The sequence below is a fragment of the Cervus elaphus genome, chromosome 4 (assembly GCF_910594005.1).
Source record: "Cervus elaphus chromosome 4, mCerEla1.1, whole genome shotgun sequence".
In the NCBI taxonomy this organism is placed as follows: domain Eukaryota; kingdom Metazoa; phylum Chordata; class Mammalia; order Artiodactyla; family Cervidae; genus Cervus; species Cervus elaphus.
Window position 1 is genome coordinate 49,264,212 of NC_057818.1, and position 27,486 is coordinate 49,291,697.

A 27,486-nucleotide genomic window follows, 5' to 3' on the forward strand; every position below is an offset into this window, starting at 1 on the left:
GGGTGGGTTCTTTCCTCTCATTGATTGTATTGTCTGGGAGGCGGAGCTAATCAGCAAAGAGGGCCCAGAGGCGAAGACGCTAAAAAGAAACCGGGAAGACGCACTTGTGACGCACTTCCGGTGCGCGAGGCGAAGATGGCTGCATCCCAACAGCAGGCTTCAGCGACTTCTTCTGCCGCTAGTGTATCGGGTCCAGGTTCAGCTGGTGGGTCGGGTTCCCAGCAGCAGCCACAACCACCAGCACAACTTGTGGGACCTGCCCAGAGCGGGCTTTTGCAGCAACAGCAACAGGACTTCGATCCTGTGCAGCGTTATAAGATGCTCATCCCGCAGCTGAAGGAGAGTCTACAGGTGATGGGTTGGGAGATTTGGCTCTCTGCCATCCGGGGGGTGGGCGGAGGGATTGTTTAGTCAGGGAGAGAGCAAAAGAAGCGTTAAGAAGGAAAGAGGAATGAGACTGTCTTCGTGATGCCAAAGTGAAGTTCTGTGGATTGACAGTGTAAAGTGGGATCAGAGAGAATCTTTGAGTTTGAGACTGACCGGAATTCGAGTTGGAGGGAATTTAAAGAAAAAACCTAGCTCTGGACGTTAAAGCCTGAGGAAAGGACTGGCCTTTACTGACCCTGACTGGTGGGTGAGGGAGGACCCTAAGGTCTGTCTGGGAAATTACTGGCAAGAGAGCGCGGGCCTCTGGGAAAATATGGATGGTAATTGCTATAAAGGAATGGAAGTTGGAATTACTCCGCAGTGATAGGACAAGTAACAACTGAAGAGGAGGCCTGAAATTGGATGTATCTTAAGGAAGAGTGTAGATCTACCAAAAGTGTCCTCTTCTGTTTCCTTCATCTCCCACACCTTTTCTTTTTTTTTCTTTCCCTCTTTAGACCTTGATGAAGGTTGCAGCCCAGAACCTGATTCAGAACACTAACATTGACAATGGACAGTGAGTACTCCCCTTTCTCCAGGATGTCAGTATCTCCATCCTAGTCTCAGAAGCATCCCCCTTGTACCCCCACCCACCCCCTCTTTTCTCTATTTTGAAGCCTATTCCCTATTCCTTGGCCTTGCCCTTTTTTTCCCTTCTACTATTAGCTGTCCCCTAGATCTTACTTTGGGTCTCCTGGGTCTATACCTAGTTTTCTGATGGATACTTGGTTGGGTAGTCACTTAGTCCCAGAAACTGGAAATTCATCTTCCACCTTCTTCTCCTGGACTGTAGAAAGAGCAGCGATGGACCCATTCAGCGCTTTGACAAGTGTCTGGAAGAGTTCTATGCACTTTGTGACCAGCTAGAGCTCTGCCTGGTAAGGGGCCTCCTAGCCACCAGGTGACCACAATTACCTCAGTTCCTGTGCTTCAGGAACCTTCATTCAGTCAGTTGACACATGCTGACTGAGCACCTCCTGTGGCCCAGACCTGTGTGGATGCTGCACCTGATACTGGGGACAGAAAGTTGCCCAGTCCTTGCCCTCATAGAGCTTCCAGTTCAGTGGGTGACAAATATATCCTCCAGCAGTGATAGCTCAGAGAGTCAGGACTCTGACAGGAGAAGCTCAAGACATGGAAGACCATGAAGGGGGAAACTTGGGCAGAAGGCTCAGGGCTGGGATGTGGGGGTGGGGTGGGGGCCAGGCAGAGGGGGCAAGGTTAAAATAAGGGACGTTTAGGGGGCTGTAGACATCCAGAGATGGCACCTGACCCCACCTGGGGTGGGTCTAGGGAGGAAGTGGCTCAGAATAGACTACTAGTAGAGAGCACATCTGAGCCAAGGCTGGAACAAAAAGGGAAGAAGGGCAGAAGTTGAAAGGAGGGCATATGGCTCAGAGTACAGCCTTTGGAGTCAGAGGGACCACCAATCTCTACCTCTGAACCTTGGATTCCTCCTTTGGAAAATGGATTTTGGGGAAGGACTCAGTAAGATCTTGCATATAAAGCACTTAACATGGTAGTAGACAAATGACAAATGTTTTATAGCGTCATCATCATTTTGAACTGGATTTTGAAGGAAAAGGCAGTTTGAGGAGCTTCATAGTGGTAGAAGGATGTTTCAACCAACAGGATCAACTTCTGCTTTAAGTTCCCTTTAAGAATGTCATGAAATTAAAAAAAAAAAAAGAATGTCATGAAATTCAGTCTGGCTGAGGTGTGGTAGGCACTGGGGCTTGTTGGAGTTTGCATATAGCCCAGAGGTTGCTAGGGAGCCATGGAGGATTTCAAGCAAGGAAAAACATCAACCCATTTGGTTTTTTTAGGGGTATACCTCTGGTCGCCAAATGAGGGATGGGTTCAGGGGGCTTAGAGTGGAGGCTGGGGACCCATGGCAGGATTCGAGAGCCGCTAGGTTTCACCAGGACAGGGTCCTGAGGCAGTGGGGAAAGGCAGGTGGGAGAGATACTCAGAAGGCTTTGTGCGTGGGCAGTGGGACTGATGGGCTGTGGGAGGACTCTCCAAGATGAGGCCCAGGGGTCTGGTTTGGATGGTAGGACCATCCCTGAGACAGGGACCCAGGAAAGGGAGTGGTTTGGGAGGCAGAGTATAGGAACTCTGGAATTTTAGGGGAAGTGGGCACATCAGTTCAGGGTTCGGAGCAGAGTGGTGTGTATGTGGGTGAGACACCTCCTAGAGGGCATGAGAATGAGAGGAGGAGACAGGATTCAGGAATTGCCACACTTAAGGCTTAAGTAGTTTTAAGAGGTATCTAGAAGAACCAGCCAGAGAAGTAGAAGGAAAACGAGGAGGGGCAGGTGCCACCAGAGAAGCCAGTGTCAATGCCAACCCTAGGGTTAGGAGAGTCACAATAATAGTAGTTGACATCCATCAACTGGCACTTAAATAACTTGCCGGGACTTGTGCTTATGTCTCACACACTGCGCTCACCATTCTCATTTTAAGAGGTAGCAGAAGTAGTTATCAAACCCATTTTCCAAAGGAGTTAACAGGCCCAGAGAGGAGAAGCCACATGCCTGAGATCACCCAGCAAGTGAGTGGCAGGGCCAGGTTCTGACCCCAAGACCCCAGGATTCCAGAGGCTGAAAAGCCTACCCCAGGCTGGCCCTTGGGGTGGGATTGGCAGTATCTCAAGTGAGGCTAATGCTGCACCTTGCTTGCCTGTCCACAGCGCCTGGCACATGAGTGCCTGTCACAGAGCTGCGACAGTGCCAAGCACTCTCCAACACTGGTGCCCACAGCCACCAAGCCTGATGCCGTCCAGCCTGACAGCCTGCCCTACCCGCAGTACCTGGCGGTCATCAAAGCCCAGATTGCCTGTGCCAAGGACATTCACACTGCCCTGCTGGACTGTGCCAACAAGGTCACAGGCAAGACGCCTGCACCACCTACGGGCCCTGGAGGCACCCTGTGAGCCCGCAGGGCTGGGAGTGGGGGAAGGGCCAGGGAGGGAATGAAGAGTGGCTTCAAAGCAGCTTTGTCTCTGGCTTTTCTTCCTGCCTGAGCACTCCCGCCGGCGCCAGCAGGGGGCAGCAGAGGCCCCTACAGGGCGCGTGTAGGGCGGGGCCTTGCCTCTGCCGGCTGCCTTCTCTTCCCTGGCTGAGGGTGGACTTTGGATTGTGCCCCTTGGTGATCTCTTCCAGGGGGTCTCCCCCTACCTAGCCTAGTTGTGGAGTCCTGACCAGGCCCCTCTCCCTCAGTCCATTCTTAATTTTGTCCCAGTTTGGGGGGTGGTCTCTGTGTCTGCTCCTTTTCTAGCTGTTTCTCTTGGTGTCTTCTGTCATTCGATCTCCTTTTGTTCCCATCTCCCTCTCTCTGACCATCTCTTGCCCAGTGCGCCTTTGCTAATGGGGACTGTCCCCATCTCCTAACGACTCCCCTGGTGGCTCAGACAGTATAGCATCTGCCTACAATGCGGGAGACCCGGGTTCAAACCCTGGGTCGGGAAGATCTCCTGGAGAAGGAAATGGTAACCCACTCCAGTATTCTTGCCTGGAAAATCCCATGGATGGAGGAGCCTGGTAGGCTACAGTCCATGGGGTCCCAGAGAGTTGGGCACGACTGAGCAACTTCACTTTCACTTTCCAGCTCCTAACTGGGATTCTGTGCCTATGCAAAGGGCCAGAATGGAAGCCAGAACCCCAGAGTGACCTGGGGCTAGAAGGAGCTTCCTTTCCAGGGGCCATAGCCACACCCAGCAATCCCCAGCACCTCTCATGTCAGCTCAACCGCCAGTCTGCTTGACCCAAAAAAGGGGAAGTGGAAGGTCTGGGCCCTGACAGCACACCCAGTCCCAGTCAGGGAGCAACCCAGCGTGCCCCCCCACCCCCATACCCCGGGCCTGCGTCAGCAGCACTCAAACAAGGGGTGTTATGCAATCCGCGGTGTAGCCAGCCCAGCTGAATGCCTGGGTCCCTGTATTTTTAGCCCTAAAGGAGAAGTGAAAAGGCCCTAGCAGGGATGAATCATCAGTCCTGGAGAAGAACCCAGGCACCTTGGCCCTAGCTCCGGGAAGTAGACCTTGAGGAGGAGGCCTCAGGAAGAGTGTGCCCCACCAGGCTCCCCACTTCCCCGAGAGGGAGCTTCAGGGAGCTCAGCCATGGCTGTCAGGCCTGGGCAAGTGTAGGGCGGAGCTACCAGCTCAGGCCCAGCTGGTGGGGTGTGAAAGGCCCAAGTGACTCAGCCTGGTTGGGGGACGGATGGCCCCACCCAGAACCTTCTGTACCCTGCTTCCCATGGCACTGCCCAGAGGTCTGCTGTCCTGGACCCCACATCAGTGTGGAACGCCCGGGAGCATGGAGCCCTGCAAATCACCCAGAGCCCAAGTCCCCACACTGGAGTTCTGGGAAATGGCCAGCTCTTTGTGTGTGTGTACATCCCAGCAGTTCCTACCCTTTCTCCCTGACCTTCCTTGAAGTGTGTGTGTGTGTGTGTACATCCCAGCAGTTCCCACCCTTTCTCCCTGACCTTCCTTGAAGTGCCAGGCACACAGGGCAAGCTCCAGGCAGGGCAACAGACCCCTCAGGCACGAGCTGAAGCTGCTGTCCACAGGGAGAATTTCTTCTGGGAGGAAGCCACAGCTCTGCCCATTTATCTGACTAGATCAGCCCCCCACCCGTGTGACTCCCCACATCTTCTAGGATAATCTACTTAAAGTCAACTGATTATAGACTTGAATCACATCCACAAAATTCCTTCACAGCCTCATCTAGATTAAATAACTGGGGGCTGTAGCCTAGCCAAGTTAACAAATAAAACTGACCATCATAACCTTGTCAGTTTGGCACCCCTACACATCTCCTTACCACACTTATCTCCAAATCAACACAAAAACAAAGTCCCAGTTCCACCTACCATGGTAACAATTATCTGCCTACAACACTCCCCGTGAGAGCCTGCTGGCTTCCAGCCTGGGGGCACGCAGCACAGGGTGGCAGAGATGTGTCAGCCCACAGGCCCATACGCTCAGGAGGCACAGCCGGCCCTGTGAGGTGGCATCAGCGCAGCATCACACACAGATGGCAGGACATCCCGGCAGACAGACAGGAGACACCTGGTGGGCGGCGGGCGCAGGATGCACAGTTCAGCAGCACACAGGGTAGGAATCGTGCACCAGGAAGCTGAGCTCATGCAACACGCATGTGCTGCGCATCTGTTTGGGGCCAAGCCCTGTGTGGTGTGGACTTGCTGTGTTCACACTGGGAACTGTGTAGTGCCTTGCTGGAGCTGATATTCTAGTGACAGTGAAGTGTGAAAAAGTAAAACTGTGTCAGGCAGTGAGAAGTTCCAAGAAAGAAACCAGAGAGGTGACACCAGAAGTCAAATAGGGGGAGAAAAAGTGTTTAGGAATAAATCTAAAGGTGTAAGGTTTGCAGGTGGAGAATTAATGTTACTTTATTGGAAACCATGAAAGTTTGAGAGTTTAGGTTTGGGGGTAAATAGATGTTACATGTATTTTGTTGGTTCAGTTGCTCAGTTGTGTCCCACTCTTTGTGACCCCATGGATGTATTTTATTATTTGTTAAATGGGTAACAAGGTTATTTTTAAACCTTTTCTAATCCTTGACCCAGGTCATGAAGGCCTCCCTGAGAAGGCAGTACTGGAGTGAACTTAAAGGAGAGGGAGTAGGTCCTGGACATTCCAGAGGGAACAAGTGCAGAGGCCCTGCCTGAGGCAGAACTCTGGTGGTGCATGGATGGAATAACGTGGATGCCGGGACCACAGTGAGGAGGCAGGGTAGGAGAGGACCTCAGCGAAGCTTCTCACCGGATTAGCAGGCCCAGAGGAAGCTCATACAGCCTGGAACACAACCACCCACTCCAGGGGAGGGTGTACATGAGATGCACAGCTACACAGGGCAAACCAGACCAGGGAGAAACAGGCACACACAACCCCTCTTCTCTAGTAGAGAACAGCGTGACCCGCCATCCTGCGATCATGGTGCCTCGGTCCCAGGGACAGTCCCACAAACAGACTCAAGGAACAATCCAACCATGTGAATACACAAACACCGTCTAACTACCACTTATGCTGCTATCTCCTGCCCCATCTCAGACTTTGCCCATCATCAGCTGACTCAGCCCTGCCCTCAGCTCTACGTTATCAAAAGCAGTGAGGCTGGCTTTAGATAAGGCTTCTCAGGTTCAAGTGTGCCTGCCTTTTTGCCCCTGGTCTGCCCACAGAGGCCACCAAGAGGAGCAGGAGTGCGCCAGCCACCCTCCCCATCATGCGCGCTGCCGACGTCAGGAACCAAAGTTCACCAGTTTCACTGCCTTGTGATCTGGCCACAGAGGAACTGCTTCCAGACACTGGCCTCCTGGGTGTTTTCAGCTACACCCCAAAGACACAAACACTCAGGAACAGTATTCACACACCTGATAACCACACAGTTCCAGGGGTCTTGAACACAACCAAGCCACCTACAGTCACACAGGCTCTCACACACACCCTCAGCTCCCAAGCTGTGTGCTCACAGCTCCTCATCACCCCCAAGGACACACAGTCACCCTCAGCGGCCTCCCTCAAGGAGTTACCAGCTCTTAGTCACTCCAGATCCCATGGTGGTTCAGAGCTACACACAGATGTGCAGGTAGGTATGGAAGTCACAAGTTCTCATGGGATGCCACTTCAAAGGCAGTTACGTTTGAGTACACACTCCCTCACCCAGCGATGGTGAGAGTAAACACAGTATGGTCACACAGGCAGAGGCGGTTTCCCTTATTTATTCTCAGAGCGGTGTCAGAGGGGTTGTAAGGACACGGCGCTGACATAGGACAGTGGGCTCATTTGTGTCCCACACCTACTTGCCCCACCACACACCCAGGCGCTCCAGGGCAGCCCCCCTTCGCACATGTGGCGCTCACGCGGTCGACACGCACCGCACAGCACACCAGCCGCTGGGCCCGCGCAGCTGCGCACACGGCTCCCGCCAGTCAATCACGCCAGGAGTACACGGGCCCAGGTCACACGTGCCACGCGTACACAGTCCCCAGCTCGCCCGCGCACTCGCGCCGGCTCTCACACCCCCGCGTTTCCCGTCCCCGCTTGTTTTTCTGGAAACTCTGCTCTCCATTCCCCTCCCCCTAGGCCGGAAGCGCTCGCTGTATTTTTAGCCTCTCTGGTTTCCGCCCCTTTCCCCCCGGCCAGCCCGCCCGGGACCTGCCCCCCTGCGCCCCGTGGGGGACCCCGGCCATCCCCTTCCCCACCGTCATTCCAGAGGGGATTCCCGGCTTTCGCCGAGGCCACGGATTTTCCCGCTGGCTACGTGGGGAGCTGGGCGGAGTCCTGCCCTGAACTTCCTCCTGAGCTGGGACTCCTGAGGCCTGGACGGGGTGGGGGGGGATGGGAGCCAGGCTCCTCGATCGGAGAGAGAGGAGTTGGTGGGGCTCGGACTCCTGCGTTTGGGAGACAGGGTGGCTGGGAACCAGGACTCCTGAGTCTGGTGAAGCCTGGGAGCCGGGTCTCCTGGGTCTGAGCGAGGAGGCGGATTGGAAACCCGAACCCCTTGATCTAAGCAAGGAGGGGCAGAGGCCGGGGCTCTTAGTACCCCCGCCCCTGTCAGTGTTTCGATGGGTACTCAGTCCTTCGGCGCGCAAAGCCCCTTCCAGTCCCTTCGAGAATCTCCCAATCCGAAGCGCCCTGGCCCTTGGGCCGATGACTCAGCAGATGGGAGAGGGGAGGGGGTCAGCCTGACTCAGGGATGGGAACTGCTCCCGGTCTCCAGGGAATCGAAACTGGTATTCCCTCCTCCAGGATCGCGGCCAGAGCCAAGCCGGCCCCTAGGAACCCCGGAATGCCTCCCACCTCTCGTTCTCCTGCCCCTTAGTCCTACTACGAGCACAGGGATTTGGAGCCCAACTGGGCGGCGGGTGCCGGGCATCTCCTTTTCTCCCCTTTTCCCCCCCTTTTCCCGTAGTCCTCAAGCCTCTGTTTACAGGCGACCAAAACCCTGGTTACAGAGAGGAACCCGGGCGTCCGGGTCGAGCCTTCTCGTCACGGCTTCCAGGAAGCCCCCCTCCCCCGCCCCTTGCGAGTGAGTCACTGACGAGAGGGAGGCTGCAACCGTGCCAGAGCCGCCCGCAGCCGCCCAGCTCACGGGACCGGCCGGGAAGGCCCCTCGGCCCGAGAAAGCGCCGCACCAGGGATTCCCTTGCTCTGTCGGACGAGCAGATAAGCGTGCCTAGCAGAATCTCCCCACCTCAATACAAGCCCGCGGTCCGCAGTCACAGCCTGCAAGAATGAACTTTCCACCATAATAACTGCACTCCGTGGCAGGGCAATGATTTATTTCTACCACCATATTTTTAGTCAGGGCAGCCAGCTCTGGAGACCCCTTTAAAAATTAGTGTTTTCACCGTTATCTTAAGAGAGCATCACTCAGGGCAACTCCTTGACAATAAAAGACTTGTCAGTGAGGGGAGTCATTTCTGCAAACGCAGAGTTCTTTCAAGGCACATTGCTTTATGAGAGACCCATCCGACCATGCGTTGGGGATGATCCATTTCTTCCATTTGAGACAGCTTTCTGGCAAAGAAACCCTCCACCATAATAAAAGATCTCCCCCTTTCCAATCTTGAGTTTTCTTGAGTGCAAACTCTTCAATATGTTTTAAGGCCCTGGTATTAGGCTACTGCCATTTACTTACAGGAGAATAACTTGGCCTCTTCATGTCTGGGTTCCCCTGTGTGTAAAATGGACATAATACCTCCTTGAGTTAATGTATGTAAGACACTTTCTGCAATTGTGCCTAGCCCAGAGGAAGCCATCAGAAGCGCCATTATTTGTGTGAGGGGGAGAAGACACAGCGGTCCTGTACTGGGGAAATGAGGCCCCTTTCCAACCTCAACAGGTGTGTGGGACCCCACCTCACCCCCAGTCCTCGTGAGTGGGGGCGAAGAGGGCGGTCCAGGTCTCAGGATCTGGGCAGTTCGGGAGCAAGACCATGCCAGGCCGACAGCTCTCAGAAGAGAATTCTTCACCAGGACTGGGGGGGGTGGGGGGGGGTGGGGAGGGGGGCCGAGGGGGAGGCGGTTCTTCTCTCACTGTTTTGCTCCTGCGGATTTCTGTCTGTGGATGTTTGTTTCTTCCAGTTTTCGCCCCTTCTGTTTCTGACTCCCTCCCTCCTGCTTCTCGCTCTGAATTTTCCTCTTTGGGGACTATCGACGTCTCGTCTTTTCAAGCTCTGCCTTCCCACCTCCCCTCTTCTCCTCACCCTGTCTCTTCCCCTCTGTGCATGTCTCCCTGTGTGCGTAACTCCCCCCGTGTGTGTCCCCATGTTTTTCTCTTTGCGTCCTTCCTTTTCTCTCTTGCTCTCCGTTCGCCTCTCCCCGCCCCCGTCGGTCAGTGTCGCGCGCGCACGCCCTCGCCGCCTCTGCCCTTGTTAATTCCCCCGGGAGCCCTGCCCCCACCTCCGTCCCAGTTCTCTTCTCCGCGCCTCAGTCTCCAGCCTTGAAAACTGGGCCGACACCCCCCACACCCCACCCCACGCACTCCCCGCGGGGTCGCGACCGCCCGCGGGCCCCGCTCAGGCGAATTCGGGCTGGGGTCCAGGCGGAAGGGCTCCGAACCTGGGCGGGCCGGGCTGCGCTGGGGGCGCGCGTCCGGGAAGCGCCCCTCCTGGCCCCGCCCCCTGGCCCCGCCCTCCCGGGCCAACTCCCCTTGGCCCCGCCCCCGCGTCAGGTCGGATAAAAGTGGCGGCTGTTCCACTCCACCGCAGCGTGACTTCAGCGCTCCCACTTTCCGCCGGCTCCACATCCTTCGGCCATCTGCGCCGCCATGGATCTCGCCGCCGTCTACAAGGTGAGCCCCCGCACTGATCGGCACCCCGACGTCCGCAACACCTGACTGACTCCCTTCTCAAACCAGGGCTCTTTAGGGCCGCAAACAAATTCCCGCCCCGAACCGCCCCACCCCCACCCCCAACCGGTTTCCCTTCTCAAACTGGAGCTTCTTAGCGCTTCATACTGGCCTGGGGTTCCTGCCTCCCGTATCAGATCAGTGTGGTCCTCTGGGGATGAAAATGGAGCCTGTGGCTTTCTGGTCTCGGACCCAACACGAGTGGGGTAGCCCTCGGAGATGGAAAGCTGGAGAACTTTTCTCAGACCGGGGCTGTCTGGAGGCGGAAATGGCCCCCACACCTGGCTTACCCGAGTAGTTGCTGAGGGCGCGGTTTTGCGCGGAGGCGTTTCTTGGGCTGGAGTCTCAGGGTGAGGGGGAGCCGACTTCTGTCGCTCCCTGCCCCAGAGGATCTTGGAACTCTAAACCCAAAGAGATCCGGACTCCTGGCTTCATTTTGCCCTATGTCCCACTTGTGAAATTGGAGAAACCGATGAGCGGGGTCAGATCCCGAGAGACCCAGAGGCTTAAAAAATTAGAGGACAGCGGTCTGTCCTGACTTCAGGGTCCCTCTGATCCAGCCCGGGGGGCCGAGATTCCTGGGTCCCTCGGGATGAGCTTAAGTCGCGAATAAACCTCCAAATCGGGATCCTTGAGATCCGAAACCCGAGTTGTTGTTTCTTTTCCTTAGGGCGGGTGGGGCTGAGGCCGGGAGCCCACAAACCGGACTGGCAAGCCCTTGGTTGCCCTGCAGCTGGGGCGGGGCGTTACCCTGTATTTTCCGTGTCTTAACCGATCGTTGTTCCCACAGAGACTCCTGTCGCTGAGCCCTGAACTGCCATCCGACCTTGGGGAGACTGAGTCCGGCACCAGCTGGGCCTCCTCGGGACCCTGGAGCCTCAGCTCATCCGACTCCAGCCTGCCTGGGGTCGCTGCCCGCCTGCCTGGCCGCTCCACCAGCCTGGTGGAGGGTCGCAGCTGCGGCTGGGTGCCCCCACCCCCAGGCTTTGCGCCCCTGGCTCCTCGACCCAGCTCGGAGCTGTCGCCCTCACCCACCTCGCCTACCGCGACCCCCACCACCTCATCCCGCTACAAGACTGAGCTTTGTCGGACCTTCTCAGAAAGCGGGCGCTGCCGCTACGGGGCCAAGTGCCAGTTTGCCCATGGCCTGGGTGAGCTGCGCCAGGCCAGTCGCCACCCCAAGTATAAGACGGAGCTCTGCCATAAGTTCTACCTCCAGGGTCGCTGCCCCTACGGCTCGCGCTGCCACTTCATCCACAACCCCAGCGAGGACCTGGCTGCCCCCGGCCATCCCCATGTGCTGCGCCAGAGCATCAGCTTCTCAGGGCTGCCCTCGGGCCGCCGAACCTCGCCACCACCAGCAGGCCTAGCAGGCCCTTCCGTGTCCTCATGGTCCTTCTCGCCCTCCAGCTCCCCACCACCGCCACCCGCGGACATTCTACTCTCACCCTCTGCTTTCTCTGCTGCCCCAGGGACCCCTGTGTCCCGAAAGGACCCCACCCCAACCTGCTGCCCTTCCTGCCGAAGGGCCACCCCCAACAGCGTCTGGGGGCCTGTGGGTGGCCTAGCGCGGAGCCCTTCTGCACACTCCCTGGGATCTGATCCCGACGAATATGCCAGCAGCGGCAGCAGCCTGGGGGGATCCGACTCACCTGTCTTTGAGGCTGGGGTTTTTGGGCCACCTCAGCCACCTGCCGCCCCTCGGCGACTTCCCATCTTCAATCGTATCTCCGTTTCGGAGTAACAAGTACCTGCCTAGTACAGATCAGCTGGATCTTAAGGGGGGCCATTTCTCTTGTGCGTCGGTTCCACAAGGGGTCCCGGGGCTGCAGGGAACTGAGGGACTCGTAATCATGTAGTTCTCCCCACCTTCCAAAGTGCATTAACTCACTCCCCTGACCCCCGCACTGGGGCAGGTCCTCAGCGTGCAGGCTGTTCGGGAAGGAGTGTTTTATGGGGTCTTTTAAAAAAAAAAATGTAGCAAGTTTGAGGGAGGTAGTAAGCCTCTTCTCCCACTTCACCCCTGCCCAATGCTGTGAATAATAAGCCCCCAATGCCCCCTTCCAATTCTTCCTAGATCCTGAGGCTCCAGTGTCTGGTGATTGGAGCCTCATCTGAAAGGGAATCCTGGTGCTCAAACTTCTTTCCAAAAGCAAGTAGCCAAAGCCATTGCCAATGCCCGTCTCTCCCACCCCCGCCTTTGGCCTTTTATTTATGACGACTTTATTTATTCTAATAGATTTTATAGTATTTATATATATTGGGTCGTCTGCTTCCCTTGTGTTTTTCTTCCTCTTTTTGTAATATTGGAAACGATGGAATAATTATTGTTATAAGTACACTATAATAATATATTAAGTAATATATATTGTTAAAAATTTATTTTTGTGGTTTTTTGGAATTTTTAAATAAAAGAAATCAGTGTGTAAACTTGGAATCCGGCTGTTGTGCGGTCTTGAGGCAGTGAGATGGGAGGGGTGGACGGTGTGGCCTTTTTTAGAAACGGTGTGGAATCAGCCTCGGGTAGCTCCTCCAAACCTACCCAGAGCCCAGGCGCTGGCGGCACTTACCTGGCAGGAAGTGACGTCACCGGGCCCAGCCGTTCACCTGAGAGGGCGGGGCCAGGTGAGATCACCCGGGAGAGCCAGTTCCCGGGGCGTGGGGGGCGCTGAAACTCCTGTCCCGCCGGACTCCTCAACCCAGCTCTCGGCAGGGCGCGGGCGGGGACGAGATGTTTCCGTCCCCACGGGGCCGAGGGAGGAGGGCGGGGCGGAGTGGGGAGGACGGAATGTGCTGGGGCGCGAGCCCAGGGCGGGCGAAGGAAGGCGGCCGGCGCGGCGGGTGGGGGAGGGGTCGCCCCGGAAGCCGGGGCGTCCTGGGGTGCCACCGCCCGGCCTTCCAGGACCGGAGAGTGTGGAGATACACAGGTTTTCGGAATCTTGGGGGAGGCATCTTGAAAGCCTCAGGATTCTAGAATCTCAACACTGTGAAATCTCAGATTTGGTCTTCTGGAGACCTAACACTAGAACGTTTAAGAATCGCAGAACTGTAAAAATAAATGAAAAAAAAAAAAGAATCGCAGAACTGTAGACTCTGGCTTTCCAGGCCCCTTGAATCTCGAATACCAAAATCTTGGCCTGTCTGGATTCGGGATTGCGGAATCTCGACTTTTCTGAGTCGTGGAAACTCGCGGTCTCTCGCCCCAGGCGGGGTGGGAGTCGCGATCGCGAGGGCAGGGAGGGTGGTTTTCGGTCGGGGCGGGGCTCCCGGGGAGGGCCGCGTCCTCGGACCATACAAGGCAAGAGGCGGCGGGAACCACCCCGGGGCGGAGAAGCCCGGCGCCCGGAGCCCGGAAGCTGCCCAGCGTCAGCGCCTGCGCCCCGCCCCCTTCCGCCGCGGCCTCCTCCCCCTTCGACCCCTGTTCCTCTCCTTACCCCTGGTTTTCCTCTACCCCGTCTTCCCTCTCCTCTCCCCACCTCACCCCTCCTTCTCTCTTTCAGTTCCTCCTCGCCAGACCCTCCTTCGCCACCCTTCCCCTCCCCTACTTCCCCCACCCTCTCCAGTTCTTCCCCTCCCCCCGCACTTCTCGCCCCTTCCTCTTTTTACTTTCCATTCCTTCTTGCCCCCCATCCTCCGTCCTCTATCCCCTGTTCTCTTTCCTTCCAATTCCCTCCCCCTTCTCGTTCCCTTTCCTTTCCTCTCCACCCCTCCCTCCCTGCCCAAACCCTTCGTCCCCTTGGTTCCACCTCCCTCCTCACCCCATTTCTGCCCTACCCCATTCCCTCCTAGAGTGCTGTCTCTTCCCCTCCCACCCTCATGCCTCCTTGACCTCTCACTCCGTGGCCCTCTCCCCTAGCCCACTGGTGGGTCCTACCCTTTGATCTTCTCTCCCATGAAGCCCTCCCATCCCCGCGCTCCGTTTTGGGAAAGGGCTGGGGAAAGAGAGAGACAGAAACCTAGAAATGTTGGAGAGGAAGCGCAAGCTACGCAGATACATACAGACACTGAAAGAACAAGAAGTAACACAAAGGGTTCTTCCCTTTGCAAAAAAAAAAAAAAACCAGATACTCTGCCCCTTGGAAACAAACTAATACACCCTTGTTTGAGAAAACAGCACCTGCCACCAGCTACCAGTGCAGAGAGCCGGTCCTCTTGACTTTTTTTCCCTCAAACCCACAATCCAAACCAACAGCAACCCTGTCTGATTCACTTTCTAAAGAGATGTTACAGCCCACCCTCCTGACTCCTCTCTGGCCCCACCTGCCCTTACCTTCAGTCTCTTACCACTCCCCCACTAGACAACCAACGGGAAACTATCACGACACCTCAGTCAGATCACATTAATGCCAAAGTCCTAAGTCCTCAACCGCCTACACAGCCTGGCTCTCCTCTTGGTCACTTGCTCTAGTCATTATGACTTCTGCTGGTACACCTCAGCCACAGGGCCTTTGCACTGGCTGTTTCCGTTGTACTCCCCGAAGTATCCCAATAGCTTGCTCCCCTTCTCCAGGTCTCTGCTCAAATGTTTTCTCAGAGATGGTCCCTGACTACTTTTATTGCAACCCCCTTCCTCCCTACCTTGCTCTGCTTTTTCCATGATGTTTATTACCCCCTCCTAACATATAAAATCACTTAGATCTTATGTTTATAGCAATCTGCCCCCCCCACCCAATCCTTCACATTCGAGTGTCAAATCCTCAGAGGCAGGGACTTTGTCTTGTTCACTGCTGTATCACTCACATCTAAACCCCAAACAGGAACCAGTCACATAGTGGTCACAAGCTTCAGAATTTGTTGAAAAAAATAATCGATTCAGAAACGAGGAGAGAGCGAGAACTCCAACACACACCCACACACACACGATAGTAACTGTGAGGTAAATGATGTTAATTAAACATTGTAATTATTTCACAATTTACATGTATCTAAAATTATTTTGTTCACCTTGAACTAACAGCGAGTATATCGCAATAAAACTGGAAGAAGAAACTCCAAGATAGAAAAAGATGGACAAAGAGACAGAGTCACTTACATAGTTTGCTGAGGACCTGACACTGCCTGACATATCTACAAAATTCTTTAACTGAGATTTAGACTCAAATTCCCAGACATCTAAGAGGCAACACCACCCCCTGGTGACGAAGAGGAAAACTGCACCTCCCCACAATAGAAAAACACTCCCTAACCGATCGTCGCCAGATCCCAGGACTCTTTCCAGCCTAAAAATTCCGACGATCGAAATGTTTATTCTTTTAAGTGACGTAATGTTTCGGATGATTAATAAGATGTATGAATGTGTAACCTATAACAGAAAATCAAAAGCTGCTCCAGGTGAGGATCGAACTCACAACCTCGGCATCGCTCCGCTCGCACTGCCATATAAGTACCGCGCGCTAACCGATTGCGCCACTGGAGCTTCGGCCGCACCCCTGCGCCGCGGAATCCTTCAGTCATTCCTGGCCACGTGACCTTGCAGGCTAGCTCCGCCTCTACTTTGCATATATAAATAGGAATCTTTGGATTGGCCGATAGAAGAAAGTGCGTTACCAGTTCCGGCTTCTCACGCCTGGAAGGCTCTTGCTGTAAAAGGGAAAAGTCTGAGAGGCTTTTGGTATGTGGGGGGGGTGTAGCCTGTCCGGGACCGCCTTCTCATCAATATTCAGAACCCAGAGAAGAGGGGTCTTAACCCTTTGCGGGCTGGCCGGCCGGAAGGCGGCCCCTCCCCCCTGCGGGCGGGAACAGGATATGAGCCCGGGCGGGGGGGGAGGGGAAGCCCCAGGCGACCGCCCCCCGCCCCACCACTGGGACCGGACTCTCCAGACACAGAGGTGGCGCCGCCGCCGCCGCCAGATCCCGGTGCCATCCATCCTGAAGCCTGAGGGGTCTACAGTTGCAGACTCCAGCCGTCCGAAATTCTGCACCGCGTCCTGAGAGACCCCGAAACCCAGGCTCCAGCGTCCAGGCAGGCTAGAGGACCCCAGATATTCAGGTGCCCAGCGCCCCCTCCTGGAGGAGGAGCCAGGAGTCCGGGACATCAGCCCCGCGCGACCCTGGAGGCCGAGCTTCCTGCAACCGGTTTCGAAGAACTTAGGATCTCAGACCGGAGATTCCCTCCAGAGTTTTTCCCAGAAAGCTGAGCCCAAGACTCCCAGGACTGGAGGAACGTGGGATACGGACTCCTAGAGCTCCATCCAGCCCGTTTGGGGCTGAAGCGCCCACTACTTAAAGAGGACCCTGGAATTTGGGACTCTCTGCTCTACCGTCTGGAAATAGTTTAACCCCTGCTTTTAGAGTTAGGGAACTCAGGAATCCAGCTCTCCCCCCACCCCACGACCCTGTCTAGAAGACTCAGGAATTTGGGTTCCCAGCACCCCCATCTGAGACTCGAGCGTCGCGGCTCCCAGCATCTTCCGTTTAGAGGACGAAAGAAATCTGAACCACTGCGCCCGGTTTTCCGAGAGACCCCGGATTCTGGTTCCCGGAGCCGGAGAGCCCGAAGTTCACACCCCTGACTTGCAGAGACCCGAGAGTGCCTGCTCTGCGCCTCCCCGGGGACCGTGCTAGGGTCAAATAGGAACCGGGCTGCCTCGGTTCGGGGCTGGAGACTCCCGGGGAGGTGAGGGGGGAGGCGAGGGGCCCCGAAGGGCTGGGGGAGGGGGCGGCGCCGCAGCCGCTGAACAATGAGGGGGCGTGCCGGCGGGGGGCGAGCGGAGGCGCCGGCGGGAGTTGGGGGCTAGAGGGCTGTGGGGAGGCGCTGCGGTGGTGGGGACAGTGAGCGGATCTCAGAGGGACTTGACTGGAAGGGGTCGAGGACTCAGGGCCAGCGCCCCGACTCGCCGCGCTCCGTGGGGGAGGAAGCCGTCTGCAGGACCCTGGCATCCGGTCCCCCAGCCTCCTCCGCCCTCCCCTGGGACCCCGCGGCCTCCCGCCCACGGCTTTTTCCCAGCCCTGCCCCTCGCCCTCGGCTCCAACCGGAGCCCAGACGTTCCCAGGATCCCTGAGCCTCCGGCCCCAGACACACCAGACTCACAGCTTGGGCGACTCTTGTTCGCTTTACTCTTCTTTGTTTCACCCTTTCCGGTTTTTTTCTGTGTTATCTCTTCTTGCTCCCCCTTTTCTATCACTTTGCGACTGTCTCCCCCATTAGTTACTCCCAGCGCCCCCTCCCTGGATTCAGACCATCCTCCTAATCCTCAGCCCCCAGTCTGTGAGTCGGGGGTGGGGGCGGTGTGGAGGCAGGAAAGTCTATGGGGTCCTGGTATCCCAGAAGGGGGTCTTTCTGCAGAAGCCGCTGAGCCACTCAGCCATGCCCGAGGGAGCCCGTGGACTGGGCCTGTCCAAACCCAGCCCTAGCCTCGGCCACAGAGGTGAAGTGTGTGACTGTGCGGCTGTGTGTGACACTCGGACAGGTGAGCGGGCGAGGGAGGGGTGGAGCCTGCTGGGCATTCATTCTTTCATTCAAGACCCTGCAGCCTCCCAGGCTGACCCAGTGCAGGCAACACAGGCTGACCAAGACAACCCCGGCCCTCCTGCACAGAGCTCCAGGTCCGGTAGGGAAAGGGACTCATCTTGAGGCCCTGAGGGAAGCCCAGCACACAGTGGTCAGGGCTGGGTGGGATGGGGAGAGCTCAGAGGGCTGTGGGAACCCTGTCTGGGAGATGAAGGGAGGCTTCCTGGAGGAGGGGGATATCTAAACTGAGAGTTGAAAGATGAGGCCGGGTGAACTGAGAGAGGCCAGGTATCTAAACTGAGAGTTGAAAGATGAGGCGGGGTTAACTGAGAGAGGCCAGGAAGAGTGTTCTGCGCAGGGGCACAGAGGTGAGAAGCGGCTGCTTATTTGAGTAACCCAGAGAAGCTGAGCGTGCCTGGAGCCCGAAGGGTAAGAAGTGTTGTGTCTTGGGAAGAGAACACAGTGGAAACGTCTCTAATGGCCACCGTGCACAGGGCCCTTTGGATCTCAGGAGTTTGGACTTTACCCTGAGGGCAGGAATGGGATTATCCTCGTGAGAGTAAGAGAGGCAGGCTAAATAATAAAGTTCTCCCAGGATGACACATGGAGGTGGATTCAAGGAATGGGGGCCAGCAGTTCGGAGAGGACAGGGCTGATTAGAAGAGAAGGGAGCCCTGGGAGAGATGTTGATCAGGGGTGGGTGAGTGTGGGGGCTGAGCGCACTTACTCAGTTGGGGAACCCCCCTGATGGCTTCTTCCACAACCCCAGCAGCCCCTGCCACCCCTGCCATGACCTCCCCCCGAGGGTCTGGGAGCTCCACGTCCTTGAGCACTGTGGGCTCCGAGGGGGACCCGGCTCCGGGCCCCACCCCAGCCTGCTCAGCCTCGAGGCCAGAGCCCCTTCCAGGGCCCCCCATCCGCCTGCATCTGTCGCCTGTGGGGACCCCGGGTTCTGCGAAACCCTCGAGGTTGGAGCGTGTGGCCCGTGAGATCGTGGAGACAGAGCGGGCCTACGTCCGGGACCTCCGAAGCATCGTGGAGGTGAGGCGGGTGGGCACCCCAGTGCCGTGGGGACCTGGGCCAGCCCCTCTACCCTCATAACCCCAGTCATCCCCACAGGACTACCTGGGCCCTCTGCTGGATGGCGGGGTCCTGGGGCTGAGTGCGGAGCAGGTGGGCACGCTGTTTGCCAACATCGAGGACATCTACGAGTTCAGCAGGTCAGGGACGGGTCGGGTGGGCAGGGGAGTGGGCTTGGGAGGTCAGGGAGACAGGCTGTGTTCTAACTCAAACCTTGGCGCCCAGCAGTGCCCTGTCCAGACTGGAACATGGGGTCTTATGATATTGGGCAGGGATCATGATGGGACATGAGGACCCAGATGAGGTCCAAATATCAGGATGGATCCAGGCAATGAGATGGGGCTAGCGCCATGTCAGGTCATGGATCGCAGTGAATCAGAGACTCCTTTGGGGCCTGAGGATCATGACAGTGTGAGCATTTGTGTGACTCGTCCTGGGAAACCCCGCAGTCCCAGACCAACCAGGATGGTTGGCCCCCCAGTGAGGAGGGTGCTGGAGTTCAAGGAGAGCATGACACCTACGTGTCTTGATGACACTTTTCAGTCGCTCCGTCGTGTCTGACTCTTTGCGACCGCGTGAACTGCAGCACACCAGGCTTTCCTGTGCTTCACCATCTCCCGGAGCTTGGTCAAACTCATATCCACTGAGTCGGTGATGCCATCCAGCCATCTCATCCTCTGATGACGCTTAATTATACTTTTTTTTTTTTGGCCTCACCGCTTGGATTTTGGGATCTTAGTTCTCCCACCAGGGACTGAACCCGGACCCAGCAGTGAAAGCCCCAAGTTCTAACCACTGGACCACCAGGGAATTCTCTAATTACACATAAAGTTCTTGTGGGAGGTTTGTGAGTCATGACAAGTTTTCAGGATCACAATAGGATCTTAAGATTATCACAGCTCTAAGGGTCCTGACACCCCTCTCCCAGGCTGTGCCCCAGAGATCCTCAAGGCTCATGCTGCCTGTGACAAGATCTCAGGCTGAGGAACATGATGCTGCCCAAGGACAGCATCTGAGCAGGTTGCGACCTCCCACGTCGCGAGCAGAGGACCCTTCATGTGGATGTGACATCCCATCCTGGCAGCCCACCGAGGCCCAACCTCCTGGTGTCCTCACAGGGTGGCGGTGTGGGGGCAGGGTGGTCCTTCACCCTTTCTCTCTGCCCCTCCCCAGTGAGCTTCTAGAAGACCTGGAGGGCAGCAGCAGTGCCGGGGGCATCGCCGAGTGCTTCGTGCAGAGGGTGAGGCAGGGGCCTGGGCTGGGGCCTGGGGACGTGGGGTGGGGTGGGAGGGGAGCAGGCCTGGGCTAGGCTATGGGGGAGGGTCATGAGGAGCTGGGCACAGGTCCCTCTGACTCCCTTGTCGCCCACAGAGCGAGGATTTCGACATCTACACGTTGTACTGCATGAACTACCCGAGGTGAGGGCCGAGAAGCACCTGCTGGGCCCAGGCTGTGCCCCACAAGCTGATGTGCGCTAGCTGAGCTCCCCCTACCCCGACCCAGTCAGTTCCCAACCCTGCCAGACCGCGACCATGTCCGCCTTCTCCCTAAGCCCAACCAGCCCCTGAGAGTTCCCAAACCCTGGTCACTCCCTGACCCCTCCCAGCCTGACCCGCTGTAGCTGCCCATCCCCCTAACCTGTGCTGTGTCCCCAGCTCTCTGGCCCTACTCCGGGAGCTGTCACTGTCCCCGCCAGCAGCCATGTGGTTGCAAGAGCGCCAGGCCCAGCTCCATCACTCGCTGCCCCTGCAGAGCTTCCTGTTGAAGCCCGTCCAGCGCATCCTCAAGTACCATCTGCTGCTGCAGGTCAGCTGTGGGCCCCCCGGGGGCTGCCTGGGGAGGGGCGAGGTCCTGTCCATTGGCCACCTGGTGGTGCATCTGGAGTGTGGACCCTGGAAAAGCTGGGCCAGGACTGGAGAGGCCTCTGGTCCCTACAAACTGGGCCAGCTCTGGGGCAGCGTCTTATTAGCAGTGGGGGCTGGCGCCAGCTGACTTCATTTCCTGTCTTTGCTTGCTTGTCTCCGTCTCTGGCTTTCCGTCTCTGCCCCTGCCTTTCTCTCTCTCTTTCTCCTTGTCACCCTTCCTCTGTTCGTCTTCCTCTCCCTGGGCGCCTGCCCTCCAGGAGCTGGGCAAGCACTGGGCGGAGGGCCCGGATGCTGGGGGCCGTGAGATGGTGGAGGAGGCTATTGTGTCCATGACAGCAGTCGCCTGGTACATCAATGACATGAAACGCAAGCAGGAGCATGCTGCGCGCCTCCAGGTGACCCTGGGGGAGGGCCGGGACCCACCGTGGGTGGTGGGGGCGGCGTGGACATGAGGGCCTCCGGTCAGCGGTCGGTCAGAGCCTTGGAGGGTGGGCTGGGACAGCACGGTCTGCTTGCTAACCGCCCTGTCTGGATGTGTGTGCACTGCCCGCTGCTGTGTTCTTGGGGTCCCGGCAGGAGGTGCAGCGGCGGCTGGGCGGCTGGACCGGTCCGGACCTCAGCGCTTTTGGGGAGCTAGTGCTGGAGGGTGCATTCCGAGGTGGTGGAGGGAGTGGCCCTCGGCTTCGAGGGGGTGAACGGCTGCTCTTTCTGTTCTCACGGATGCTGCTCGTGGCCAAGCGCCGGGGACCGGAATACACCTACAAGGGCCACATCTTTGTGAGTTCAGGGATGGGGGCAGGGCCAAAATATTACCTGCCAGGTGTATTCTGTACAGAGCTGTAGAGCCAAAGGCGTGGCTGGGGGCAGGGTATACATGGGTGGGCAACTCGCTTCAAAGGACCATGTTTCCTTGAGTCGAGGAGCGGGGTAGGGTTTAATGAGGAGGGGCGGGCAGGGTCAGAGGTATGCAGAGGTGATGCAGACCTGGAAGGGGAGGACCTGGATTTGCCCACCAGGCAAGCATCTACACTGTCCTGCAGTTGCATCTTCTTGATCCAGATGAGCGTGGGAGGACTGGTGAGGGAGAGCTGAGCCCAGCCTGGTGGGGAGAGTTGACAGGGGGAAGGGAACATCGTTTATTTATTTATGGATGCACTAGGTCTTGCTTACTATGAGGGCTTTTGTCTAGTTGAGGCACGGTGGCTTCTTTTGTTGTGGAGTACAGGCTCTAGGGTGCGTGGGCTTCAGTAGTTGTGGCATGTGAACTCACTGGTTGCGGCTTGCCGGCTCCAGAGCGCAGGCTTAATAGTTGTGGCGCAGGGGCTATTCCATGGCATGTGGGATCTTCCCTGATGAGGGATCAAATCCAGGTCTCCTGCACTGGCCTGCAGATTCTTTACCACTGAGCCACCAGGGAAGCTTGAAAGGGGACATCTTTTAGGAGGAGGGGGCTCAGATACACTTGAGGGGTACAAGGATGAGTCTGAGGCCTCTCTCTGCTCTTCACCCAGTGCTGCAACCTGAGTGTGAGCGAGAACCCTAGAGACCCTCTGGGGTTCAAGGTGTCTGATCTGACCATTCCCAAGCACAGGCACCTGCTCCAGGTGAGCACAGGGTGGGACTGGGCAGGCAGGGATGTCCTACCCCCAAGTCCCTAAACCTCACACCTGGCTCCCCATTCCACCCCCACCCCACCCCCACCCCCAGGCCAAGAACCAAGAAGAGAAAAGGCTGTGGATTCACTGTCTCCAGCGCCTCTTCTTTGAAAACCACCCCGCCTCCATCCCTGCCAAGGTACAGCTCCTGCCACCGCTGGGGAGTCCTCAGGGTGCTGGGGACCCATGCATGCACGCTCAGTCATGTCCAACTCTTTGTGACCCCCCCTGAACTATAGCTCACCAGGTTCCTCTGTCCATGGGATTTCCCAATCAGGAATACTGGAGTAGGCTGCCATCTCTAAGGGATCTTCCCGACCCAAGGGTTGAACCTGCGTCTCTTTGCATCTTCTGCATGGGCAGGAGGATTCTTTTACCACTGCACCACTTGGGAAGCACCCCCCACTCAAAGCATTGAAAGACCCTGAGTGCCAGGGACAGGGGTGGGGGCGCTGTCTTAGAACATGGTAGTTACATTCAACGTTGGGTTGCCTGGGTTTCAATCTCAGTTCCACAACATCCCTGCTATGTGATTCTGGGCAAGTAACTTAACCTCTCTGGCTTCAGCTTCCTCACCTGGAGGAATAATAGCACCAACTTCATAGGGTGGTGGGGAGGCTTAGTCAGTATCAGTTGTGTAAGGCTCCTGACAGGTAGCAGCACCCTTTTATCAGACCGAGCCTGAGGTTCTCAGGGCCCAGCCCCCTCAATCCTCATGCTTATCTTTTTCAGGCAAAACAAGTCCTCCTTGAAAACAGCCTGCACTGTGAGTCGGGACCTCGGGTTGGGAGGATGTGACAGTAGAAGAATCGCTTCAAAGAAAAAGTAGATTATTAGCCCCAAATCTCTCCCTGTAGGTGCTCCTAAAAGCAAGCCTATCCCAGAGCCCCTTACACCCCCACTTGGGTCTCCCCGACCTCGAGATGCTAGAAGTTTCACTCCTGGACGAAGGAACACAGGTAAAGGAGATGGAACTGAGGTTGCTCCTCATCCCTCCCCCAGGAACCTGGAGTGGGGGTCCTAACAGGGTTCCGATCTACCTCTCCCCACAGCTCCATCACCAGGACCTGCCACTACCCGTCGTGGCCGCAGACAGTCTGGTGAGTACCCTCCCCTAAAAGTGAACTTGGTGTCAGGTGGGGGAGCAGGCCCTGACATCACTGTGTCTTCCCCTCAGAGCCTCTGAAGGACCTTTATGTCATGTTCCCACACGATGGTGAGTGACTGCCCATCCCAGCCTGCTGCGTCCCTGTGTGTTCCCTGGGACTCCCGGGCATCGCGAGGGAGGGGTGAGGGCCACTCATCAATGATAAGGAATAACACTTGTTCCTGCATCTCACTCTTTGCTCTTTCTCATCTCTTCCTCCCCAGCTAAGCCTAGACTCAAGGTGAGAAACATTCCGGGACCCGGACTCCTGGGTCTATTGGGGGAGGGAGCTTGAGTTCCCAAGTCCCGGGTCTGAAGAAGAAGGTGACAGGGCCTGGATTCCCCGTCCTCTGAGGGAGGAGGGGATTGGGGCCCCCAGACTTCCACCCTCCTTCCTTGCCTTCCTCACAGCATGCCGGCAGTGCGGGGGAGCTCTACCCACCCCTGGAGCCTCAGCCACCAGGTCCCACTTCTGGACCCCCTGAGGACCTGGAGGACACAGGACCCCCGACGCTGGACCCTTCTGGGACCTCAATCACTGAAGAAATCCTGGAGCTCCTGAACCAAAGAGGCCTCCGGGATCCGGGGGTGAGCCAGGCGTCCCCTCCCAGTGTCCTTGGGGCTCCGGGCCTGGGTGGGCACAGCTTGGGATTCAGGGGGCCACCCCACCCTGACACCTTTTGGCTTCCTCAGGGCCCACTACAGCCACCCCCCGATGATGTTCCCAAGTTCCCCGGAGACTCCCAAGTGCCAAGCGACAGTGACACCCTCACATTCCAAGGCCTGCCCAGCCGAGACTCTTCAGAAGAGGAGGAGGAAGAACTGGACGTGGATGAACGGGAGCCTTCCCCACTCCACGTCCTGGAGGGGCTCGAAGGTTCCAGTGCGGCTGAAATTGCCGACATTCCCAGCCTTTCCAAAAGCCCCGACAGACCCAGCCTCCCTGAAATGCCCAGCCTTTCTGAAATTCCCCAGATGCCACGCCTCCCCAGCCTCTCTGACATTTCCAGTGTTTTTGAAATGCCCTGCCTTCCAGCCATTCCTAGCATCCCCGACATTCCTAGTCTTTCCAGCGCTGCCCCCCAGCTCCCCTGTGACTCCTGGCTCCAGGGACCCCCACAGGAGCTGAATGAGACTCTAGCCACCCGGAGGGAACTTTTCCCCGGAAGCACTTCTGGAAAACTGGGCGAGCCCTCCTCAGAAGGCAGGGCAGGGCGAGAAGAGGATGAAGGAGGATCATTCCCAGAATTCCAGCCCCCAGATGTCACCCGGGATCAGGGATTCTCACATGAGCTGGAGTTCCGCTCTTGCTCTGAAATCCGGAGCGCCTGGCAGGCCCTGGAGCAGGGGCAGCTGGCCCGGCCGGGTTTTCCTGAGCCACTGCTGATCCTGGAAGACTCGGACCTGAGTGGAGGCGGTAGCAGTGGAGGAGGGAAGGCAGGAGTCCCGACTTCAGAGAGGTCAGCATCCCGAGTGCGAGAGTTGGCCCGGCTTTACAGCGAGCGAATCCAGCACATGCAGCGGGCCGAGACCCGGGCATCAGCCAACGCACCCCGCCGCAGGCCTCGGGCTCTGGCCCAGCCACAGCTGTTACCCGGCCTGCCCCAGGAGCAGGCCGAGCCAGGTGAGGTCCAGGTATGTGGTCAGCAGAGGTGGCCCCACCTGGGGGATCCGTCCTAACTCGACCCATCTGTCTTTGCATGCAGGACCCCTGCCTGCCTTTGGACACGTGCTGGTGTGTGAGCTGGCCTTCCCTCTGACCTGTGCCCAGGAATCTGTCCCCCTCAGCCCTGCTGCGCGGGTTCAAGCCGCCACACCTTTGACTAAGCTGGGAGGCTGCCAGGACAGCCAGGGTCTACATGTTTCCAGTTTGCCTGAGCAAGGCCATCTGAGCCTCCAGGTTCCAGCTGCTACCCCCCTGCCTGAGCAAGGAAGCCTCTGGAATATCCAGATTCCAGCCACCACAACTTTGCTGGAGCAGGATGACCCCCCAGGCAGCCAAGCTGCAGCTATTACAATTTCGCCAGATCAGGGCCACCTGGAAATCCAAGTTCCAGCTGCCATTCCTTTACAGGAGCATAGAGACCACGTGGATACCCAGGTTCCTTCTAGCACCTCATCTCCTGAGCAAGGAGGCCACGCGGACATCCAGCTTCCCACCAACCCAGCTTCACCCAAGCGGGGAAGTTCCTCTGATGTCGTGGTTTCAGCCACCAGTCCTGCACCCAAGCGAGAAGGCTGCTGGGACAGCCAGAGCCCAACCAACACCCTGGTAACTAAGCCAGGAAGCTCCAGGGGTGTTCAGTCCCCAGCCACTGCGTGTGGGCCAGCCGTCGATGCTGTGCTTATACGCGGAAGCAGCCTGGACCCTCAGATCCCAGCTGACACCCCACTGCCTTTGCAGCGTGACCTCCCAGACATTCAGGTTCCGGGTACCTCACCTCTGCCTGTACACGGAGGCCACTTGGACCGTCAGATCCCAGCCGATGCCCCGCCGTCCTTGCCCCAGGACCTCCCAGACTTTCAGGTTCCAGCTGCCACACCTTTGCCCCAGACAGCAGGCCTCACAGACGCCCAGGTCCAAGCCTTCCCGCCTTTGCCCCAGCAGGGAGGCCTCCGATACAGCCAGGGTCGTGCTGCTGCACCTTGGCTTCAGGAACAAAGCCTCACAGACCTCCAGGTTCAGAAGCTGACACCTTTGTTGGAACCGAAGGGCTTCATGAATGACCAGGATCCAGCCGCCACACCTTTGCCTGAGCAAGGAGGCCCTACAGACACTCAGGGCCCATTACCCACCCCAGTCCAGACCACCGTGCTTTTGGCCAAACAAGGAGGTCACTCGGTCTCTCACGCTGCCAGATCAGAGTCTTCAGACTTGACCCCACCCCACAGTCCCCCACCCCCGACACGGAAGCTCCTGGGCCCCAATGCGGCCGCCCTTTCAAGATACCTGGCAGCTTCATACATCAGCCAGAGCCTGGCTCGGCGACAGGGGCCTGGAGGAGAGGCTCCCCCAGCCTCCCGGGGCCCTTGGTCCTCTGCCCCCACATCACGGGCACCTTCACCGCCACCCCAGCCCCAACCCCCACCCCCCCCAGCCCGGAGGCTCAGCTATGCCACTACGGTCAACATCCATGTCGGAGGTGGCGGGCGGCTACGGCCGGCCAAGGCCCAGGTCAGGTTGAACCATCCTGCTCTCTTGGCAACTCCCCAAGAATCTGTGGGTCTCCGCAAAGCCCAGGGGGGCCCCGATGCCCCTTTCCACATGTGAATGAGGATGTCAGTGTGAGTCAGGATGTCGGGCTCCTTGAAAAGCAAAGACTTCAACCAGATGCCAGAGACCTTCAGAATTCACCCAGAAGTCCAGACACTGAACACAGGTCTAAAAATTGCCACAGCTTTCTGACTCCTGGAATCTTTGGCGAATGGTCCTTGTTACTTACCTGGATTAACCCAACAGGGATGGGGAAGGGGGTGTCATTAATATTTTGTTAACTAATACTATGGAATTATGTGTCTTTTCCCATTCTGGAGGCAGTGGGGATGACAGAAAGCAACAATGAATAGGAAGGTCTGATACTGCACAAATAGTTGTTCTGAAAATTTGGGGAATCTCAGACTCCTTTGAGAATTACTGAAAACTGGACCCATTACAGTTGCGTGTATGAGTTTAGAGGGTTTATAAACTGCTTGATGCCTAACCAGGAAAGCCAAGTTAAGAAGTGCCCCCCCCCAACCCCCAAAAATGTTTTTCCCAAGCAAATCCCTTGAAATTCCTTCCCTCAGCAATTCAGTTTGTGTCCCACCATCATCCATTCATCTCATCTTCATAGCCAATTCTATCCACCCAGCTGTCTCTCCATCATCTCCCTCTCTGTCCATCTGTCTTCAAATCCATTATCCTACCCATGCTGCTGCTAAGTCACTTCAGTCGTGTCTGACTCTGTGCGACCCCACAGACGGCAGCCCACCAGGCTCCCCCGTCC

At 57.1% G+C, this 27,486-nt stretch overlaps 3 protein-coding genes and 1 non-coding gene across 6 annotated transcripts; 3 read left to right on the forward strand and 1 right to left on the reverse strand.

Annotated features, from left to right (window-relative positions):
* The first annotated feature begins 134 nt into the window (after positions 1 to 134).
* MED29 (mediator complex subunit 29) lies at positions 135 to 3,421 on the forward strand. Its single transcript, XM_043895348.1, has 4 exons — positions 135 to 351; positions 885 to 943; positions 1,220 to 1,304; positions 3,119 to 3,421. Exons 1-4 carry the CDS (start codon positions 136 to 138, stop codon positions 3,359 to 3,361), a joined length of 603 nt encoding a protein of 200 aa, XP_043751283.1. The 5' UTR covers position 135; the 3' UTR covers positions 3,362 to 3,421.
* A 6,675-nt stretch (positions 3,422 to 10,096) lies between these two features.
* Positions 10,097 to 12,740, forward strand: ZFP36 (ZFP36 ring finger protein). The gene is made up of 2 exons (XM_043895186.1): positions 10,097 to 10,246; positions 11,094 to 12,740. The coding sequence occupies exons 1-2, from the start codon at positions 10,223 to 10,225 to the stop codon at positions 12,045 to 12,047; spliced, it is 978 nt and encodes a 325-aa protein (XP_043751121.1). The 5' UTR covers positions 10,097 to 10,222; the 3' UTR covers positions 12,048 to 12,740.
* A 2,886-nt stretch (positions 12,741 to 15,626) lies between these two features.
* Positions 15,627 to 15,719, reverse strand: TRNAI-UAU. Its single transcript is given in 2 exon segments — positions 15,627 to 15,662; positions 15,682 to 15,719. It is a non-coding gene; the product is annotated as a tRNA-Ile (tRNA).
* Positions 15,720 to 15,944: 225 nt separating this feature from the next.
* On the forward strand, positions 15,945 to 27,201 carry PLEKHG2 (pleckstrin homology and RhoGEF domain containing G2). Of its 3 annotated transcripts, none has more exons than XM_043899136.1 (19): positions 15,945 to 16,919; positions 17,589 to 17,712; positions 18,526 to 18,794; positions 18,873 to 18,973; positions 20,007 to 20,073; positions 20,205 to 20,251; positions 20,489 to 20,639; positions 20,956 to 21,093; positions 21,275 to 21,475; positions 22,210 to 22,302; positions 22,406 to 22,492; positions 23,086 to 23,119; positions 23,211 to 23,312; positions 23,406 to 23,453; positions 23,531 to 23,569; positions 23,725 to 23,741; positions 23,912 to 24,088; positions 24,194 to 25,124; positions 25,207 to 27,201. In XM_043899136.1, exons 2-19 carry the CDS (start codon positions 17,610 to 17,612, stop codon positions 26,769 to 26,771), a joined length of 4,170 nt encoding a protein of 1,389 aa, XP_043755071.1. In that variant the 5' UTR covers positions 15,945 to 16,919; positions 17,589 to 17,609; the 3' UTR covers positions 26,772 to 27,201. The 3 variants fall into 3 exon arrangements, with proteins under 3 accessions (XP_043755071.1, XP_043755070.1, XP_043755072.1); XM_043899135.1 differs by having other exon boundaries at positions 15,946 to 16,919; positions 18,523 to 18,794; XM_043899137.1 differs by lacking the exon at positions 15,945 to 16,919 and having other exon boundaries at positions 16,950 to 18,182; positions 18,523 to 18,794.
* Positions 27,202 to 27,486: the final 285 nt, after the last annotated feature.